Source organism: Jaculus jaculus, chromosome 6 (genome assembly GCF_020740685.1).
Source record: "Jaculus jaculus isolate mJacJac1 chromosome 6, mJacJac1.mat.Y.cur, whole genome shotgun sequence".
In the NCBI taxonomy this organism is placed as follows: Eukaryota; Metazoa; Chordata; class Mammalia; order Rodentia; family Dipodidae; genus Jaculus; species Jaculus jaculus.
In genome coordinates, this window is record NC_059107.1 from 25582403 (window position 1) to 25598279 (window position 15877).

Consider the following 15877-nt stretch of genomic DNA (forward strand, 5'->3'; position numbering starts at 1 on the left):
ACTCATCCTTTGTGGAGTGACATGAACAGTCACATCTACCTACTGTCAGGCCCATCTTAGTGGGGAAGGAAGTGGGACTTACAGACAGGCTCCCAAGAAGATTTTGGGTTTTGCTTATTAGTAACCTAAGAGCCTGGGGAGGGGTCAAAAGAAGAGGTTGATAGAAAACCTTCTGCCTCTGAGCTGTTGTTGCTGAGATGAGACTACACCGTGGCATCATTCTGAGACTCTCTTTTCTCACTTGAAAGCACCTGAAGCTCTTTTTGGGCTCACAGATGTGCATGACTGCACCATGAGTGGCTGCAAAGAGCTCTGTGCTACCAGGTGTGAACCTACTGCTGTTAGAACAGGTCACACCAGCAATGCGTGGCACTTTCAGTACTGACAACCCTGTGAAGGCTGATCTTGACTCATCCAATGGGAACATAATAAGCTCTGAGCAGGGCATCATTTAAAACACCATTTTGCCAGGAGACCATCCTTTGTTCTGATCTGTGCTAGATGCAGATGTCAACTGAACATCTTTCATCTCAACTTTGATTCCAGAATGCACATTTTTAAACATAAATTTTTAATTTTTATAAAATTATTTTATTTATTTATGAGAGGGTGAGAAAGAGGCAGATACACACACACACACACACACACACACACACACACACACACACAGAGAGAGAGAGAGAGAGAGAGAGAGAGAGAGAGAGAGAGAGAGCATAAGCGAGCAAGAAAGAGACAGACACACACACAGAGAATGGGTGTGCCAGGGCTACTGCAGACAGACTTCAGACACTTGTGCCACCTTGTGCATCTGGTTTGCCACCTTCTGCATCTGGTTTATGTGGGTACTGGGGAATTGAACTATGGTCTTTAGGCTTTGCAGGCAAATGCCTTAACTGCCCAGCTATCTCTCCTGCCACTAAGCGAATGTTTTATTATTTGTATTTGAAATATACAACGCAATGCTATGGGAGACAACTAGCAAGATGGCTACTGCAGTGAGGCAAACTGACATGACGGCCATCTCACAGCTGTTTCTCATTGTGAATGTAGCCTGAGCAGCTAGAATTGAACTGCTCGTTTAGAATCTTCAGCACAGTGCAACCTGATCAGTTCCAGTCCTCAAATCCCACACCCCACAAATCTGTTGTTCTTAACCTATTTCTCCCCATTTCCTACTCCCGATAACCACTGTTTTTTGTTTTTTGTTTTTTTCTTTTTTGAGGTAGGGTCTAGCTCAGGCTGACCTGGAATTTACTATGTACTCTCAGACTGGTCTTGAACTCCTTGGCGATCCTACTACCTCTGCCTCCCGAGTTCTGGGATTAAAGGTGTGTATCACCACGCCTGGCCATACTGTTTTGTTTTTGATATGTATTGTTAGATTCCACACATAAATCAGATTATGTGGTACTTTTTTTTCTCAGTGCCTGTCCTATTTGGCTTTTGTGACAAATACTAGAGTCTCCCCCCACCAGGGTCTTTTTAAAAGGCTGAATACTATTCTATTGCATTTGTATCTCATTCATTTTTTCCCCATTCACCCATTGGTGGGCACCCCACTTGTTTTCTATCTTGACTTTTGTGAATAATGCACCAACGGCTATGAGAGCAGATATCTTTAAGAGGTAGGAGGTGGTGATTTCATTTCCTTTGGGACAAATTACTGGGTCACATGGCAGCTTTATTTTCAATTCTTTAGTAATCACCATACTGCTTTCCATTGTTACTGTACCAATCTATATTCCTACCAGTGGGGTTCCCTGTTCTTCACACCCTTGCCTACATTTATTATCTCTTGTTTTTTTAAAAATACCTCATATATATATATATGATAAGGAGAAGAGAATGGGCATGCAGAGTCCCCAACCAGTGCAAATGAACTCCAGACACATGTGTCCCTTGTGCATCTGGCTTATGTGGGTCCTAGGGAATTGAACCTGGGTCCTTTGGCTTTGTAGGCAAGTGCCTTAACTGCCAAGCCATCTCTCCAGACATATCTCTTGTCCTTTTTTTCATTTATTTTATTTTTTATTTGAGGGAGAGAGAGAGAAAATATGGGCATGCCAGAGCTTTCAGCCACTGCAAATGAACTCCGGATGCATGTGCCACCTTGCACATCTGGCTTATGTGGGTCTGGCATACCCTGGTGAATGGGACCTGGGTCCTTTTCCTTTGGCTTTGCAGGCAAGTGCTTTAACTACTAAGCCATCTCTCTAGCTCCTTTTTTTTTTTTTTTTTTTGGATGGTAGCTATCTTAAAGGTTGTGAGGTGGTGTCTCACCATAGCTTTAATTTGCATTGCCCTGATGACGAATGGTGTTGAGTAAGTTCATTTACCCATTGGTCATTTCTACATATTCTGTGGAGAAATGTTTATTCAGGTCCCCTGCTTATTTTTGTTTATTTTTATTTATTTATTTATTTTGCAAGCAGAGAAAGAGATAGAGAGAAGAGAGACACACAGAGAGTTAGAATGGGCATGTCAGGACATCCAGCCACTGCAAGCAAACTCCAGATGCATGCACTACCTTGTGCATCTGGCTTTGCGTGGGTACTGGGGAATTGAACCTGGGTCATTAGGCTTTGCAGTCAAGCACCTTAACCACTAAGAAATCTCTCCAGCCCCCTGTCCCCACTTATGTTTTAATTGGATTATTTGTTTTTGTGCTATTGAGTTGTATGCAGCCTTCAAAAAAATTTCAATATTAACCCTTTATTAGAAATGTAGTCTTAAAATGCATTTTCCTAACCTATAAGTTGCCACTTAATTTTGTTTATTATTTTATTCATTTTGCAAAGGCTTTGAGTCAGAACGCATACTCTTAGTCAATGGTGGCCATTAGCTTGGATTTAATCTTGATGTTATGAATTTCAGGAGAGAGGAAAATAAAGTACTCTCAGGTGCTCATTGCTCAGATAAATCTTAACATTTTGCCATTCTTGCTTCGGACGTTTTGTTTGGCGTATGTGTGTGTTCTGTATACATGTACTCATGTATGTGAATGTGCTACAGATCACATGCAGCAGTCAGAGGACAGCTTGGAGTATCTGCCCTCAGCTCCCACCTCATTTGATGCGGAATCTCTTCCATTTGCTGGACTAGCTGGCCTCAGAGCTTCTGCTTGATCCTCCTGTCTCCATCTCCCATCATGTGAAAGGCATGCTGGGATTACAGGTGCCTGCTGCAGTCTCTGGCTTTCCATGGGTGTTGGGTATCTGAACCCAGTACTCATGCTTGTGAACCAAGTGCATTATCCACTGAGCCACTCTCCAGATCCAGCCAATATCTTCTAAAATTAAAAATTTCACATGCCATTGTTATACCCATCCTACCTCTCACCTATTCCACCCTATCCATTACTTATCCTTATTTTGAAATTGGAATAGTTTCTTCCTAAGATTTTTGTACTTTTACTGTATGCATATTCTTCATAATCATGTTTGAAAATAGTATTTATAACTGGCTGTGGTGGTGGACGCTTTTCATCCCAGTACTCGGAAGGCTGAGGTAGGATGATCACTCTGAGTTAAAGACCAGCCTGAAAATTATTACATAGTGTATTCCAGGTCAGCCTGGGTTTGAGTGAGACCCTCAACAAGTAGTATTTGTGACAATCCTGTGAGGGTAGGTAATATTTTTCTCTGATGAGAACATTCTGGCTTAAGTGGCTTAACCAAACATCACTGTCTAGAAATAGCAAACAGGACCCCTCTTTAGGCTTATGATTCTTTTTTGAGCTTCTGAGATATCTTGAATCTTCACCTTCTCCTTTTGCTAAATTATTTGAGAATTTCAGTTATTTTGTGGTGGCATTTGGGTGTGGAAAGAGAAGGACAATTTGAATAATTTATATTTCACAGTTGTCCAAAGGAATTGTAAAGAAAAATTCCTTGTCTTTAGCATCTCTCAGAATGCGTGTCTTAGTAACTCAGGCTACTGTAACAGAATACCAGTCCTTACACCTTAACAACAGAAATTTGTGTTTTACTGTTCTAGAGCTGGGAGGTCAATGTCAAGTCACAGCCATATCTGGTGTCTGGTGAGGGCAATTTCTTGGTCTGCACACTACTGACTGTCTCCATTTTCTGTCTTCACACCAAAAGACTAGGGGAGGGTTTTCTCCTGTTAGATCCCAAATTCCATTTAGGAGGGAGTCTCTCTCATGAAGGAATCATCTCCCTAATCCCATCTCTTAGTAACATTGCACTGTGGGGTGAGAGGCAGGGTTTCAACATGTGAACTGGGGAAGGCACAAACATTCAGACCACCACAATGTACTTTGTGGGTGTCATTTGTGTGTGTTTTTTAAAAAAATGATTTTCTCATGGCAAGGATTAGTACAAAAGCCTTTGTTGTTACTGACCTTAAAGGGGGACATTGCCATAGTTCAGGATCCAATAAGTGCTGCATTACATTGAGTTGTCCTTTTGATCATAGTATCATCCCTTGTTCTGAGATTTTGCTGTTATATGCCCATCAGGTCTTGGTACACAGGCAGCTGATACACAAGTATAGCTAACCAGCAATGAGGTTAGGGAATTGACATGAGGGGGTCAGAGGTCAGTGACCCAGCAGGGGTGGAGTAGCAGGGAAGTCCTGAGGATGGAGGATCCTGATGCAGTTTTGCATTGGACATGAGTTGGGATGTTTGCTAAGGGTGTTCTAATCACTTCCCCTCTCGCTCTCAGCATTGTTATAACCATGTAGAGATGGAGAATCTCACCTAAAGGTCACTGGGGCTGTGTTTCTGAGAATCACTCAGCCCAGTGCATGTGCTCAATAGGGACGTAATTACTGCTCATTGAGCATGAATCTAGGAGGCAGCAAATGGATGTGGGGTACAAGAGTCAGTTGATTCCCATGGCCACAGGAGACCTACAAGGTGTGCACATGAAACTGAATCTCATGAGTCAAAGCAAGGAAAGTCTTTGGACCTGAGATATCAAGAATTGTGATGGGCACCCATGTTCCAGAGGTACAGATGTGTGCAGGAGTTACCTGAGAATCCGTGAGCTATGATGGGCACCTGTGTTCCAGGGCTACAGATGTGGCAAAAGCTTTGGGTATGGAGCATCGGTTTCTCCTCCTCCTCCTCCTTATCCTCCTCCTCCTTCTCTTCCTTCTCCTACTTCTCCTCCTCCTCCTTCTTCTTCTCCTTCTCCTTCTCCTTCTCCTTCTCCTTCTCCTTCTCCTTCTCCTTCTCCTTCTCCTTCTCCTTCTCCTTCTCCTTCTCCTCCTTCTCCTTCTTTACTTCTTTACTTTTTTTTTATGGTGACCTTGGATATCAAGTTGGTCCAGGCCAGTGCAACCTTAGACCCCTTATACATGTCTATGTTCTGTCCCCATCTGTGTGGCTGAGTAGTTGTAAGGGCATTGGCTTTGAAATCACACAAACTTGGACTTGAGCTGTGGCCATGTAATCTTGGTTCAGTACATCAACTGACTTGAGTTCCACAGTTCCACTACATCTAGGAAACAGGAAAGATGGTGCCTAGCTTGAACCGGTGCTCTGAGGAACAAGTGAGAGAGCATACACAGCTTTGTATGCTCACGGTGCTTGTGCGTGGTCGCTGGTAGCGACATTTCTATCTGGTTAGTGGAAGAGGCCAGAGCTGCGATTAACTAAGGTCATTGAGGTGCCATGAAGGCAGTAGACTATCTCTGGAGTCAAATGCTTGGGTTTCAATTTCTGTGGTCAGCAGGTTGTTTCATCTCTGTGCCTATTTTCATTTGCAAAACTGAAGTCATAGCAGTACCTATTTCATACACAGGATTGTCGTGAAGATTCACTTCTAATGTGATTATTTTTGTGTGTGCACACATGTATGTAATGTGGTGTGTGTGTGTGTGTGTGTGTGTGTGTGTGTTATGCATAGGCATGTGCCCATACAGTGCTCCATGCTCTCGCCTGCAGTGGGGTGTGCTCACTCGCAATGGGATGTGCTCACCCACAGTAGGGTGTGCTCTTCTGCTGTTGCTAGAGGGGAATGTAGGGTGTCTCCTTCCATTATTCTTCTGCCGGTTCTTATTTGAGCCAAAGTCTCTTATTGATCCTGGAGCTTGCCATTTTTGTCTGTTTTATCATATTTTTCAGTCTTTGTGAGCCCCAGCTATTTTTTGGTCTCTGCTCTACTACACGACTGGGGTTACAGATGTGTCCGGCCATGCACCGCTGTTTATGTGGGTCCTGGGACTAGAATTCCAACCATCTTCTGGGGCCCCTGAGGCCCTCATTCTTGCACGGGAAGTGCTATTAACAGATAAGCCACCTCTCCAGCCCTAACTTAAAATTTGAGCAAACAAGACCAATATAGTTAACAGAGCTACTGGCCTCCAGCACGCACTTAGAAAGATTCAACCTTAATGTTCATTATTAATTATTTTCTGTGGTAAGAGGCAACTGGAAGTAGAACTTGGTGCTTCATGTAATAGAAAAGCTTCCACCCCCCAAAAGTTCAGTCACGGAGAAAGATGGGGCACGTTGAGTTATGCTGCCTCAGATGTTGAGCTGATGGAAATAGTAGATGCCCACCAGACTCCTTCCTCCAAGACTAGAGGTGGATACCTGGTTTCAGATCCTGACACGGGTGACTTACTGGTCATGTAACTATGGAAAACTACCTACACTTCTCCCTCTTAGGTAGGCCACACACCTGTAAAAAGGAAGGTCAGCAATTCTTGCCCCATCTGGTTATGAAGAAGGTGAGAAGGCTTCCTGTAGGATGCATGGCTCGAAGGGGTGCTTTCAGTCAAAGGCCCAAGCCCTTCCCATCCCATCTCCCTTACTTCCCCCCTGGGTTCCCTCTTTTCTCTCTTCTTGGATTTTCCTCTCACTTTCTGTCAGAATATGATCCCTGGTGCGCCATTGTTGCCTGAGAACTTCCTTTAGGCTCTGACTCTCCAACTGGCTCATGGCTGGGAAGGGTGACTTTCCTGTCTGTGTTTGGGGGCTTACACAGAAGTCTGCAGACAGCGTATTCTTGCAGCAATCTGTTCCCTAGTAATGAGGGTCTGTTAATGAGGCCCTTGACAGATGCTTTTTATTTACAAAGATGACAGATGCTGCCACGTGGCTGTGTCTGAATCGTTTCAAAGGCCAGCAGACTCATTATACTGAGATCCACATTTGTCAGAGGACTGCATATCATTTGGATTTCTGTTGAGTCATTTTTGATATTCCTGTGAAGGGAAAAAAATCCTTTAAAATTCCTGTCCTTAGACTTACCTTTTTGTAATGCTAACTTTAGCACAAAGTTACATTTTCAATACCGTTTGCTGCTGTTAAACGATCAGTATTGGGGGCATTAGTAAAATGGCTCAGTGGTTAAGGGGCTTGCCTGCAAAGCCTAATGACCCAACTTTGATCCTCTCTCTCCTCGCAAATAAATAAATAAAACATTGAAAAACTATCAATATTATTTTTGGTTGTTTGCCAAAATCCCTGAGGCTTTCCATGACTAAACATGACCACAGGCAGGTAATTGAGGGAAGGTCACATGGTGAGGCTGTGTGTTTGGGGTACCTGCTTTGTCTGAGGGGTGCTGCTGTCCTCTTCCATCTGCAACTGGTGGCAGGGGACTCCCAGGGCGTTGTTGGTCTCACCAGGGATCCTGACTTCTCAAAAGGAGAGAACCTGTACCACTATGTGAATGAAGTCCCTCTACCTTTAGATGCTGTTTTGAGATGTTGGTAAGCAAATCCAAGATTTCAGAGACTTGTAGTCTTCCATAATTGTTCTGTATCAAATATCTAAAGTACGTTGCAAGTTAAAAATATACAGACAATTGGCTGGAGTGGCTCAGTGGTTAGATGTGGTCCCTATGAAAGCATGAGGTTCCTGAGGCAATAGGAGTTTATGTCTCCAGATCCCATGTAAAACAGCTGGGAGGGGCCAGCACTCATATAACCCCTGTGCTTCCGGGGAGCAGAGCCCCACAAGCTTCAGAATTAGTAAAAGGAGACTCAGGCACAAAACAAGACCAGAGGGAAGAGTGATGGAGGTGATGGAGTAGGCCACCCGATGTTCTACTCAGACCGACCCCAGGTAAGTGAACCCCTCTCCCCCTCTGTCCCTGTCCAGAGGAAATAAGAGACCTGTTTGTTTTTCTCTTTGCAGACTGGTATAGAGGGCACCTCATGAAGCATAAAATGTTACAGGTAATGCCACTTTGTTTTCCTTTGTGACAATATAGGATGTCTTCACCTGGCTCTGCCTCTGTCCTGGGCAGTTCTCTGTCACACTGCTCCTCAGCAGTGACTCCATTCCTCCTTCACGTGGCCCTGCTCCCCACTCCTGTGCGTCCATTTCCTTCCCCTTCCCTGTACGTCAAAGCTGTCTCTGGTGCTGTCTTCTCCCCACGTTCTTTGCTGCCTTCCCAAGCTGCTCATTGATCCTCCCTCCTGCCAGTCCCCGGGAATAGGTGCACTTTCTGTATGAATCCTATTTCTACTCACTATTTGTAGTATCCACGTGCCTTCCCCCATGTGGTGTGGAAAGGACTACCCAGCCTCTTTTGAAGAGATTCTTCTACTTTGTCATCTCCATCAGAACAGAGCAGGCACCTGCCTCACCCATCTTGTCTTGTATGGTGGCCACTTGTCCCCAGGGTGTAGTGGTTGAATTGGTGGAGACATTTCTAAGAAACTGACAAACTTCACTTGTTATCTGAGTCAAGCATTTGGAGTAAGGAGCTACGGGAACTTCTTCCTTCCTCCTAGAAAAGTTGTGATAGGAGGCCCAGCCCTGCTGGGCTCTCTCAAAGGACAGTGAAATACATCTGGAGAGGTGAAATCTCATAACAAAGACGCTTAAGTGAAGTCAGGGACTTGCTACAGACTCGCTCCTCACCCTCCAGTGGTTCTAGACCTCCAGGGACACTGCTTTCCCTGAAGTGGGCAAGAAGGGAGAAGTCTCGCCCTTTGTCTTGCTTAAAGTGAGCGACTTAGACTCTCCTTCAAGGGATCTTCCTTCATGCCCACTTGAGAGGATGAGTGCCCATGATGGAACCAGAGTATCCTTTGAGACCGAGTGCCGCGGTGGGATCCAGAACAAACAGACCTAAGCAAATGGAGTTTGAAGCTGCCCCTGCTCTACCTGACCCTGTGATGGTTGCTTTAAAGTCTGTGGCTTTGAAAAACAGCAACTCCATGGGGCGGGTGACTTGAGGACAATGAGTCAGCTGTATAAAATGAACCTTTTCATTTCATTTATGTTTTAAAGGTTTTTTTAATTGATAAGTTTCATATTTTGTTTCCAACAGGGCATCTTCCCTACATCCTTTATCCATATCAAGGAAGTGACAGTGGAGAAAAGAAGGTACTTTTACTAAACTCCAGGTTGGCCCTCCCTTGGCTCGTGGATGCCTTTGTGCTGTTGATTTTCACCATCTGAGCTGGCAGATGTGCGGGACACCCAGCTCAGTGGGCTTCCTCATGCCCATGCACGCTTGTGTCTTCTCTCCATAGGAGCACTAATCCAAATGGATTGGGCCTTATTAAAGCGGATTAGCCTTGAATAGTGAGCGTGAAGGAGGATATTGAGAAAGCAGCCCCTCACATTTGCATAATGCCATTGGTGTGCCAGTGAAGTGTGATGTCAGCCAGGCCCCCTGTCACCAGCTGCAAGCTTCAAGCAAATTTACTAGGGTTTTAATCTCGTGTGCACCTGGGTCTCCATTTCACACCACTTTTCTCTCCCACCCTAAATAGAAACACAGAGAACATCATCCCTGCAGAACTTCCTCTGGCCCAAGAAGTGACGACAACCCTGTGGGAATGGGGAAGCATCTGGAAACAGCTCTATGTGGTGAGATTCGACCTGCTCCCTGGGGTGGAGGAGCATCAAAGCCTTACCTTTGCTCCGAGTTTGGCATTGATTCACGTGGACCACGGCGGCTCTGTGACATAGAATATTGTGAAACAAACTCGTATATATGAAGGCATTGAGACCCAGAGAACTTAAATGCTTTCCTTAAAGCCACACAGATAGTGATAGACTATATGATGAACTAAAAATGATGGGTTCATAATAAATGGGGTCTGGTGGGATTCTTATATGTTTCAACTAGTGCAAAAATGGTTGAACTTGGGTTTTTGTAAATGAATGATCTTTATAACTGTTCACAAGATGAAGCCTATGACAGGGCTTAGTAACCTTTTTCGTCAGCTCAGGAGACTAGATCTGGTAGTCCACTGAGCTAATGTCCTCAATAGAAACAATCTTATCATGTATTGCTTAACTGATGACTATTGTTCTCAGATCTAAGAAGACCCTGTGACCCTGAACAAACAGAGAGCACATTTTACATGTTTTCTTTGTTTCAAACCAAATCCAATTTAAAATCCTTCTTTTATGCTCTAAAGCTCTTAATGGAAACAATTAGTGAAGCAAATCATTAAGCTGAGAGTGAAAATGTCAACCGAGAGGCTTCCTGCATGTTTGTTTAAAGCTCTGTGTACACCTACTAGGGTGAGCACGCTATTTGTAGCTTTGCCTTTTTTGGCCCTAAATGTTGTCACCCATGTGGAAATTTCCCAATATGTGGTGATTAGGACAGCTGACTCTGTTGTATCCCATAAATTATCAGGGAATTTTAATGTGTACACTTGTCTGTTTTTCATAACTATAATGACACAAGGCAGGCTACTTAATAAAGAAATGAGATTTGTTTTGGCTCATGATTCTAGAGAAACATGGTGCAGAGGCTGCTTCTGGTAGATGGCATTTTTGCTGGCAGAGATACAGTGTAGCACACAGCATCACATGACAAGAGAGGGAAAGGTGTGCCTTTGTGGGTATCTGTGTGTGTTTAGCCAATCTCTCTCCCTCTCCTTTAATGCCACAAGGATTCAGACAGGGGGGCTCTATCCAAATGACTTTATTTCTTCTTAATCATTGTCCTAAAGCCTCACCTCTAAAAATCATAGTTAGATTAATTTTAGCTCCTAGGACCTCACAATGGGGATAAAATTTTAACTGTTAACATATGAAATCTTGGGAGACCCTCAAACCATATTCGCACTACATCAGAGGGAAAATGGCATATTTGTGGTTTAAGTGAGTTCTTGCTTATCTATTCTATCCTTTTTAAAATCCCTATGCATACATTTTCTAGAAATTTTGCCTTAAGAAGTTTTTTTTTTTTTTTTGAGGTAGGGTCTCATTGTAGCCCAGGCTGACCTGGAATTCACTATAGAGTCTCAGGATGGCCTCGAACTCACGGCGATCCTCCTACCTCTTCCTCCCAAGTGCTAGGATTAAAGGCAGGTGCCACCACGCCCGGTTTAAGAAGTATTTTAACAGGGAGCAGTGGAGACAGTTCAGTCAGTAAAGAGCTTGCTGCATAAGCATGAGGACCTGAGTTCAGATCCCCAGTACCCTGTAAAAGCCAGGTCATAGGGGTACATGCCTGTCATGCCAGCACTGGGGAGTTGCATCCAGGAGGCTACCTGGGGCTTGTTGACTGGCTAGTCTAGCCAAATTGGTGAACTCGAGGTTCGGTGAGAAACCCTGTCTCAAAAAATCAGGTGGAAAGCAATTGCGGAAGATACTTGATGTTTACCTCTGCCTTCCACACCCAAGTGTACACATGAGCATCTGTACCTGCACATACAAATATTTCAATAGCAAACCTGTTATGCCTTTTATTCTAGTTTTGAAATACTTTTTTTTTTGTTTATTTTTATTTATTTATTTGAGAGCAACAGGCAGGGAGAGAAAGAGAGAGACAGAGACAGAGAGAGAATGGGTGCGCCAGGGCCTCCAGCCACTGAAAATGAACTCCAGATGCATGTGCCCCCTTGTGCATCTGGCTAACGTGGGTCCTGGGGAATCGAACCTCGAACCGGGGTCCTTAGGCTTCACAGGCAAGTGCTTAACCACTAGGCCATCTCTCCAGCCCTAGTTTTGAAATACTTTTAAAAAAATAATTAATTAATTAATTTGCAAGCATAGAGAGAAAGCAGAGAGACAGACAGAAAGAATGGGGGCACCAGGGCCACCAGCCACTGCAAACAAACTCCAAATGCATGTGCCTCCTTGTGTATCTGGCTTACCTGGGTACTGGGGAATTGATCTGGGGTTGTTAAGCTTTGCAGGCATACACTTTAACCACTGAGCAATCTCTCCAGGCTCTACTTCTGAAATTCTTTATTTTTATTTTTTGTTCATTTTTATTTATTTATTTGAGAGTGATAGAGAAAGAGGCAGATAGAGATGGGGGAGAGCGAGACTGAGAGCGAGAGCGAGAGAGAGAGAGAGAATATGGGCACGCCAGGGCCTCCAGCCACTGCAAATGAAATCCAGACGCGTGTGCCCCTTGTGCATCTGGCTAACGTGGGACCTGGAGAATCAAGCCTTGAACCAGGGTCCTTAGGCTTCATAGGCAAGTGCTTAACCACTAAGCCATCTCTCCAGCCCTGAAATTCTTTTTTTTTTTTTTTTTGATTTTTCGAGGTAGGGTCTCACTCTGGTCCAGGCTGACCTGGAATTAACTCTGTCATCTCAGGGTGGCCTTGAACTCATGGCAATCCTCCTACCTCTGCCTCCCAAGTGCTGGGAATGAAATTCTTAAATATCAGTCATTTCAGTATCGCATCCATGACTTTTGTCATATCACCATGTAATACATAAATTTCACTTAGATCTTAGATCATTTATATGAAGAGCTCTGTAGCATACTCTGACATTCCAGTTAGAGTTTTCTGATTCCCTCAAGCCAAGTGCATGCCTGGCAATTCACCCAGACAATGATCGTGTGGGATTGACATCAGATTCCTTAGGTTTATTCCTCAGATTTGTCCTCGCTTAGTTATCAGTTACAAGCTAGGGTTCCTCAGGCTACCTGCATTGATGTTGGATTTGGCTACACATTCAGGCATTCCCACTGCCTCTCCCAGCCTGCCTGCCTCCTCCTCTTCTTAAGTTCCACAATTCAATGGAATATCACAGACCTCAGGAAGGTGCTATATGTATGATGTCAGTTTTCTTATAAGAGGTAGAATTCAAGAACAACCCAATAGAAGAGATAGGTAGGCAAGGCAGTTGTGGCCACAGAACATCAATGTCCTGTTTGAGTACCCCACCCTTCCAGCATAGGAGTGTCCACCACTTGGAATGTTCCTCAAGCTTACCGATTAAGAGTGCTAATCGAAGTTGCATTACATAGGCATGATTGAGGCATGTCCAAATTTTGACATTGTGACACAATTTGTCATCTACAAAGTTTGTCCTGTAGAACTGCAAAGTTGAGTTATTTAAAAAAAACCTCATAATGTTTTAAATAAGTTTATGATTTTTGTATTGGACCATGTTCATAAGTGGGTTACATATGCCTGGATCATTGGCCATTGTAATTGAACTTAATCTCCAGTTAGCCCCTTCCAGTTTTGTGGGGGAAAGATAGGAGGGTTGTGGGGCTAAAAGTTCCATCTGCCAATCAATTACATGGTTGGTTTCTCTGATAATTGGGCCCTATCCTGAAGCTAGGCTTGGTTGAAAGGAGGGGACTTAAAACCCTGTCAATCGCTCTACATATGGATATATCACCACCCCAGGAATCAGATACAAAGAACAAAGGTATATGCTTTTCATTATACCACACAGTTTCCCTAAAGGAGAGCTAAAAGCATTTGGGACAATTAAAATAATGTTATTTAAGTAGATACCAAGGTTGGGGATTTAGTTCAGTGGTAGAGTGCTCGCCTCACAAGCACCAAGCGCCGAGTTTCTCCCTAGCACCGGAAAACAACAAAACAAAGTAATACATACAACATGGGTTAGGGATAGTGCTAACTGGTTCTTGCCTGAAATACATAGTGCCTGAGTTTGCTCCCCAGCCCTGCACAGCAAAACAACAATGAAAACAAAAACAGAAAAAATCTTGCCAGGTGTGATGGGTCACACTATTAGTGGCAGCATGCAGGTAGCAGAGGCAGGAGAGTCACAAACTTGAGGCCAGTTTGGACTACACAGCAAAATCCCATCTCCAAACAAAACAGCATCAAACCAAACAAGCAAGAAAGAAAGCAGAAACGATATTATTAGTTATTTGCTATAGTACCCATCAAAAGCTCTGATCCCCAAACATTCACTCTTTCATTAAAAATAATAAATTAGGGTGTTGGAGAGATGGCTTAGTGGTTAAGGGGCTTGCTGGCAAAACCAAAGGACCCAGGTTTGATTCCTAGTATCCATGTAAAACCAGATGCACGAAGTGGCACATGTATCTGAAGTTTCTCTCTCTCTCTCTCTCTCTCTCTCTCTCTCTCTCTCTCTCTCTCTCTCTCTCTCTCTCTTTCTCTCTCTCTCTCTTTCTCTCACACTGTCTTTCTTTCTGTCTGCCTCTTTCTGCTTGCAAATAAATTAAAACATATTTTAACAAATATGTAAGATTTATTAACAACCATGAAATTGTAACTTTCTTTTAGGGTTACTTGACATTGCATCTTTGTCCACTCAAAGTTCTGTCAGAAGCTGCCTTGGGGAAAACTACCCTAGCAATAGACTTTTATGACTAGATAAATGGCCCAGGCTACATCTGTAAAGGGCCTAAGTTCTGGGGCCTTTGTTACAACAGATGTTCATGAGAGTCCTATGCAACAAGCCCCTTTGTGTTAGTTGGCCCCCCTTTTTTTCACAGTGACAAAAATATCTGTGCAATATAACTTATGGATGGGAATATTTATTTTAGCCCAAGATTTCAGTTTTTGACATGCAGTTCTTCCTTTTTTTTTGCTTTGCACAAGCCTGGTTTCATTTTCATGGTGGCATATGGAGAAGAGCTGTTTACTCTAGTGTACAGGAAGGAGAGGGTTGGGGGCCTTGTGAGCCACTCTACCATCCATGTGTGGAATGTTGACGGACATAATCTTATACAAGTCTTATTCAGGTAACCAGAGCTGCTGTGAACTCATGAATGCAATGGCCACATCATGTCCAGAAGACAGAATTCCCCAGCATTCCCCACTATCTTCTGCTCTTCCATTCTTTCCTCCCCCTCTTCTGCAATGCTCCCTAAACCTTGGAGAGGGTGATATATGTGTAGACATCTCACAACTCAGAAGTTACTAATTCATAGCACTTTGGTGTGTTGGGGGGAGGGTGGACAAAAACTGGTTGGAATTAATACACCTGCTATTGGGAAACATTACTGGCCTAAGGGGAAGAAATAAATATATTGACAATTAAAACTTCTTCCTTTACATGTGAGCAAGGCTGGGAGGCAGGCTCAGGGTGAATCTCTTGACAGCACTTAACTGGTTCTGGTCCCGCTTGCCAAGTGCCTTCCATGAAGGTCACCAGAATTGTTTCCATCTCCTAGGCCAGCAGAAAGGAGCGCTTCCTCCAAGTGCAGTCCATGATGTACGACCTGATGGAGTGGCGGTCCCAGCTCCTGTCAGGAACCCTGCCCAAGGATGAGCTGAAGGAACTGAAGCAGAAAGTCACGTCCAAGATCGACTACGGCAACAAGTAACCTCCGGCCTCTGAAAAGCTGTTTTCTTTCCCCAACCCCCTTCTTCCTTTTTTTTTTTTTTTTTTGCTTTGCACAAGCCTGGTTTCATTTTCAGACTCAGGTTTGACACTTTTTGTCCCGGAGAAGGCTGTTACTATAGCCCTGTTCACATGCCTTTGTTAGCACCCCCTGGGGCCCAGGGGTACTCTAGCAGAGAGAAGTCTGGCCTACACAGTAGCTATTACAGGCAGCACACAGATTTAGGGCACTCCTAACCTACTTCTGCGGGACTGGAGAGTGCAGTCCTGCTGGGGCTCTTTCGGTTTATATCACTTTATCTCTGCATTGACGAAACTCTCCTCCAAGTCCTCCTGGGAGGTTCAGTGTCTCCTCCCCCATTGTAAGTCAGGCAAGCCAGCAAGCCG

General features: G+C 44.0%; 1 protein-coding gene across 1 annotated transcript in view; it reads left to right on the forward strand.

The window, feature by feature from the left end:
• Positions 1–15877, forward strand: part of Dock2 (dedicator of cytokinesis 2) — a 469609-nt gene that overhangs the window by 25370 nt on the left and 428362 nt on the right. Inside the window, exons 3-6 of the mRNA XM_045152647.1 lie at positions 8117–8157; positions 9261–9316; positions 9709–9805; positions 15321–15469. Coding sequence (XP_045008582.1) covers positions 8117–8157; positions 9261–9316; positions 9709–9805; positions 15321–15469 — 343 coding nt within the window. The remainder of the gene's footprint in view (positions 1–8116; positions 8158–9260; positions 9317–9708; positions 9806–15320; positions 15470–15877) is intronic.